The sequence below is a fragment of the Microtus ochrogaster genome, chromosome 8 (assembly GCF_000317375.1).
Source record: "Microtus ochrogaster isolate Prairie Vole_2 chromosome 8, MicOch1.0, whole genome shotgun sequence".
Classification (NCBI taxonomy): Eukaryota; Metazoa; Chordata; class Mammalia; order Rodentia; family Cricetidae; genus Microtus; species Microtus ochrogaster.
The window spans coordinates 40,931,840-40,937,890 of NC_022015.1; the positions used below are offsets into that span (position 1 = coordinate 40,931,840).

At 52.6% G+C, this 6,051-nt stretch overlaps 1 protein-coding gene across 1 annotated transcript in view; it reads right to left on the bottom strand.

Moving 5' to 3' along the window:
• The window catches only part of Arl2 (ADP ribosylation factor like GTPase 2), a 7,377-nt gene extending 5,186 nt beyond the window's left edge, over nt 1–2,191 (bottom strand). The window contains exon 1 of the mRNA XM_005351788.2: nt 1,422–2,191. Coding sequence (XP_005351845.1) covers nt 1,422–1,486 — 65 coding nt within the window. The 5' untranslated portion in view covers nt 1,487–2,191. The remainder of the gene's footprint in view (nt 1–1,421) is intronic.
• Nucleotides 2,192–6,051: the final 3,860 nt, after the last annotated feature.

The following is a 6,051-nucleotide window of genomic DNA, read 5'->3' on the forward strand; positions in this document are numbered from 1 at the left end:
GCCTCATCTCGCCAGGTGGGTCCCTGATCCTTACTGCTCCCCAGTGGCTAAGTGGCCTATCTACTCTTCCCCTGACGCTTCCCAAGCCTCATCTCACCAGGTGGGTCCCTCATCCTTACTGCTCCCCATCTTGCGCACCACCCAAGCACTGCCACTTTTACGTCATCCGCATCCCTGCTACTCATCTGACCTCCCACGAGTGTCTGAACATCTGGTTCTCAGGGCTCCCCAGGTGAGTCATCCCAGAGTTGTTTCTATGCTGACGATTGTCACCCACCTGCCCAAACAGAGCCGGGGCTGGTGTCTTCCCAGGGACCTTCCCCTTCTAGCTTAGCAAGTGTCTCCTTGTTCTGATTACTCTGGCCAGAGACCAGAGACTGGGGCTTCAGCTCCCCCCTCACATTCTCCTCCAATCCAGCAGCAGGTCCTACCAGCACTACTGTCATTTCCTCCCACTTCCATGACCTCACTTCCTCCATCGTGCTCCCAGCCCATGGGCTCTGCCTCTTTCCAGCCACTCTTCCCTTCTTCTCTTGAACATGCCAGGCTCATCCTCTCCTAGAGCCTTCGCACTTGCAGGTCCGCTAAGTTTTCCAGGCATCTCTACCCTCCTCAAGTCTCTGCCCAATAGCTACTGTCTTGATGTGCTCTTTGACCATTCTGGACTGCATTCTTCTCAACCCAAACTACACTTTTTATTTGCTTTATTGTTTTTTTTTCTCCTGTCATCCATAACGAAGGCTTTTTCGTTTCCCTAATCACAGAAGGTGATCAATAAATAGTAACCTAATGACTGTCTTCTCCAGAACTGTCTAAAATGGACAAGAGTGGTAAAGTCCTAAGGGCACATTAATTTCTCTCTTCTCTCCCTGCCAGTTTGTGTGGATCACAGATGCTCAGGCAGACAGGCACAACGCAAAGCGCAAAGCGGGTGATGCAGGTGCCAGTTAATGCAACACAAGGTCGGCAGGGGCCCTGAGTGACAGTTAGACCGGTGGCCGAGTCCACGCCTACCCGCAGGGGCCTGGGCGGTCCTCACGCCCCTGGGATTCCAACCCGGAGGGAACAGCCGGGCCCACACGAAGGAGAGGGGGGTCAGCGTTGGGGAGGAGCAGGACCCACGTCGAGCCAGCCCGAGAGACCGTGACGTCCGAGTCACTACCACCACGCCGCGCCTCCCCATGACACTGGAGACCCCGGTCCAGGCCCGGCTTTCAGGCTCACACCGCGGACGTTAGCACGCAACCCCCCACCCCGCAGAGTGGTACGGCCCGCCCCGGCCCCGCGCCGAGCAGTGGTAGGGCCGCGTGCGTGACGCACCACCGGCAGTGGGTACCCGCGGCGGCCGCGCCCCCGCGCCCGGCCCCGCCCACCCGGCGGGTCCCGCTACCCTCGCGGCCGCTGGGTCGCTCTGAGGATACAGCATGAGCAGCCGCAGTTCTCGTTCTTTCTGCTTCATCTTCTTCAGAATGGTCAGAAGCCCCATGATCTCGTAGCCCCCTCCCGGCTGCCGTTTCTTCTAGGCCCGGGACCCCGCTCCCGGTTCCTATTGGCCAGTCTGGTGCTTGGTTCCGCCCTCGACACCACATGACCTCCGGAGTGCGGGGCGTTGCCCCCTAGCGGCGCGGCGGCGAACTTGCTGCCTGCTGGGTTAACTCCTCGCTTCCGGATGGCTGAGGGTTGGAGGGGACTAGAGCAAAGTCCCCTATGCCTCCGACTCCGAGGCCTCGGCCGGGACGCGAAGCTGACATCTCGAGCAGTATCTCGTGTGGGTAGGGAGAACCCGCGAAGGGATTCTGAGCCAGGTGTCCGAACCTCCTTCACAAGGGGCTGACGAATCATCCGCGGATCGTGCTATGGCCTGGTTTCCGCGCTTCTTGTGACTTGCTTTATCATCCTCTGCCAGTGACGGAGAACGGATTGATCCTGGTCTGGGACTCTGTCGGAAATGGCCCTGTGCGTTCAGTCGAGGGTGCTGATGCCCTCTAGGGGCCGTTTGGAAATGGGCGGGCAATAAGGGCTCCTTTGGGTTTCAGTGACACAACAGTCACAGTCATTTAAAACTCTAAGCTTCCTGCAATGCAGCGATCAGACCCGCACAAAGGATTGCCCAGCTAGGAAGCCAGCAGGTTAAGAAGCTCTGTTTTGGATCTGGTCGGGCTAGCCGGGCGGTGATAGCACACGCTTTTAATCCCAGCACCAGGGAGGCAGAGACGGGTGGATCTCTGTATTTGTTCCGGGACAGCCAGTGCTATGTAGAGAGGCCCTGTCTCCAAATAAAGAAGCAGATTAAAAACAAAACAAACAAAAACAAGAACTTCAAGCCCCCTTGCTGGCATGTAGCAGGTGGCTTTGCCGAAGAGTTAGTTTTTTGTTTTTGTATTCTGAGACCGGGTTCTATTGTGTATAGTCTTGGCTGTCCTGAAACTCCCTCTGTGGATCAGGCTGGTCTCGAACTCACAGAAATACACCTGACTGCCTCCTGAGTGCTAGAATTAAATGCGTGCACTGCCACTTAGTTGATGGCACACACTTTTAATCCTAGCCCGTGGGAGACAGAGGCAAGTAGATGAGGCCAGCCTAGTCAGTATATGGAGTTCCAGGACAGCCAGGGCTACATACAGTGAGACTCTTGTCTCAAAAAAAATATTATTGTGTGTAAATTGTGTGTGGGGGAGGGTGCACATACAGCTGGAGGTCAGAGGACAACTTTGTGGAGCTTACTCTCCTCACTTCACTTGGGTTCCGGGCAGCAAGCTCATCAGCAGACTTTCTCAGCAAGTGCTTTTCCCTGTTGAACTGGATCAGTGGCTCAGAGAGTCAGCCTCTTCTCAGCTCTTCCCTTGAGGCCATTCTTATTTTTTTTAGTGATGAACTCTGGATCCTCCTCCCACTTCCTAAGTGCCGAGATTATAGACTGGTCCACAAAGAAGTCCTGCCCATTGTTTGTGGGTTTGTTTTGTTTTTGTTTACATTTGCTGTTCCATTTATATGTCTATAAAAGTTTGCCTCCATGCTTGTCTGGGCAGCATGAGTGCCTGGTGCCCCTGGGGGTCAGAAGAGGGAGCCCCTGGATCTGGAATTATGGTCAGCCCTCAGCTGCCATGCAGGTGCTGGGAATGGAGCAGTAGGTGCTGGGAATGGAGCAGTAGGTGCTGTTAGCTGATGCACCATCTCTCCAGCCCCCTTTGTTGTTGCTTTGTGAGACAAGGCCTCATGTAGTCCATGCTGGCCTTGAGCTCCCGGATCCTCTTGTCTTCACCTCCCAAATCTGGGATTACAAGTGTGTACCACTACCAGTAAAGCCCTATGGAGTGCTGGGGAGCGAATACAGGCCCTCACGAATACTAGGGAATCATTCTACCAACTGAGCTACACTTGCAGCACTCGGGAGGCAGCAGCAGGCATATCTCTGGGAGTTCGAGCCCAGCCTGGTCTACAAGAGCTAGTTCTAGGACAGGCTCCAAAGCCACAGAGAAACCCTGTCTCGAAAAACAAAACAAAAGTGAAATTAAAACGTTCAAATTGTTACAGCCAAGCTGAATGTGGGCAAAGCATGCCTCCAGTCCTGGCACTCTGGAGGTGGGTGCAGGATCAGGATCGAGGTCCATCTTCAGCTACTTAGAGAGTGAAGAGCTATCCTAGCAGTGGTGGCACACGCCTTTAATCCCAGCACTTGGGAGGCAGAGGCAGGAGGATCTCTGTGAGTTCGAGACCAGCCTGGTCTACAAGAGCTAGTTCCAGGACAGGCTCCAAAGCCACAGAGAAACCCTGTCTCGAAAAACCAAAAAAAAAGAGCTATCCTAGACTTAGTCTCAAAACACGAGACAAAACAATTTAACCAAATGCCCACAGTTGGGAAAGCTGCCTTTGAAGAGAGGGGGCTCCTGAAGTGGACTGTGACCTAAGCTGACTTCTGAGTCTCTGGGCAGGGAGGGCTCCATTTATGTGAATGAAACAACTGAGCGTGACCTGTGCTGCAGGCGATGGCTGGTGCTTGGTGAGCCGGGAGTGACTTGGCCTGCTGAGGCTAGTCCTCGCTTGAACCAGGACTTCAGGACTGGCAGGATGACAGAGTGAGACTTCTTCCCAAAAACTATAAATAAATAAATAAATAAATACAGAAAGAAAGAAAGAAAGAAAGAAAGACAGAAAGAAAGAAGGTGTCACCTTCCAAAGAGCCCTCTACTCCCCTGTCACCTTCGAGTGACCATAACCAAACTTTTTATTCTGGAACAAAAATGAAAACTGCTAGGACTCAAGGACATCTGTTTAACTGAAAATCGCTGGGCTAGGCAGATGGCTCGGTGGGTAAGAGTACTGTCTGCTCTGCCAGAGGACCCAAGTTCAATTCCCAGCACCCACATGGCCAACTTGGAACTCTCTGTAAGGCCAAGATGCTAGTCTTACTTTCCATGTCCCATGCCCATAACAGAGGCACCAACCAGCACTTGGTGGCAGTATACTCAAATATACATTTGTCCGTTGAATAGCAGAGACCCGGAAAGTAGAATGTGCAGCCTAAAATTGAAGTGGTAACTGCATACAGACTAGTTCTGCCCCAGCCTGCTTGAAGACTCTCGCTCATCTCTGAGGGATTCTCCAATGGCCAAGACAAACCCTGTTGTCAGTGTTTGCTCCTGACTGTTCAGTGGGCGTGTGCCCCACGCAGGACTCTGTCAAGTGCTTCAGAAGACAGGTCAGAGCACTCGGACATCTTCATTACAGGTCTTGGCCCAGCTGCCTCATGTGGGCGGCACAAGCAGCAGCCTGTCCCATTTGCAGGTGGTGCAAGGAGTGATTATTCTCCCGCACCAGTCACTGGTGAGCATATGCCATCCTCAGGCCTCACAGGGACCTTAGGTGTTGGGACGTACGCAGACTTACATGGCCAGCAGCCATTTTCCTGCTCACTTTATCTGTTGCCCGTGGCTTCCTTTAGAACAGGACGGTAGAGGGGCAGTATCCCGCACATCCCTCATACCTGTAATCCTAGCACTAAGGAGTGAGGCAGGAGGATTGACACCAGTCTGAGGCCAGCTTGAGCTACATAGTGAGTTCCAGCCTAAGTTAGGCTACATAGAGTGAGACCCTGTCTCAAACAAAGCATGCTGGGTATGGTGGCCCCAGTCTTTAGGCCCAGCACTGGAGAGGCAGAGTTAGGCAGATCTCCGTGAGTTTGAGATCAGTCCAGTCTACATAGGGAGTTTCAGGACAGCCACGGCTACATAGACTCTGTCTTTAAACAAACAAACAAACAAAACACCAGGGTGGTGGCAGTGCGTGCTTTTAATTTTACCACTCTTTTTTTGTTTTGTTTTGTTTTTGTTTTTCGAGACAGGGTTTCTCTGTGTAGCTCTGGCTGTCCTAGAACTCACTCTGTAGACCAGGCTGGCAGCGAACTCATCGAGATCCACCAGCCTCTGCCTCTTGAGTGCTGGGATTAAGGGCATGTGCTACCACCGCCCAGCTAATCTTGGCACTCTTGAGTTCAATGACATCTGGTCTACAGAGTGAGTTCCAGGACAGCCAGGGCTACACAGAGAAACCCTGTCTTGAAAAACCAAACAACCACAACAGCAACAAAAACAAAAGGAGGAAGGAAGGAAGAAGAAGGAAGAAGAAGGAAGGAAGGAAGGAAGGAAGGAAGGAAGGAAGGAAGGAAGGAGAGAGAAAGAAATCATAAAACCAAAACCCAACAACAGAGAAAGCTATTAAACAAAGAAACAAATGACACCAGCACCTCTCCCAAAACAAAACTTTGGTCACAGTGTCTCAGTTGCTTTGCTCATGATTCCTAAGGGCCATAATGACTGGTGATGGGAATGGCTCTGTGTTTTCAGGTGTCCAGCCTGGCTGGGCCTCACTTGGCCACCTGAGAGTCTCCACCCACACAGCTTCTGGAAAGCTGGGCGGTTCCTGGCTGGTTCCTCTGCTCCTGTTGTTTCTTTGAGACAGGATCTTATTTGTAGCCTAGGCTGTCCTTGACCTTTTGGCCATCCATCCTCTTGCTATGGCCACTTGAGTGCCAGGATTGCCCAGCTTCACAGG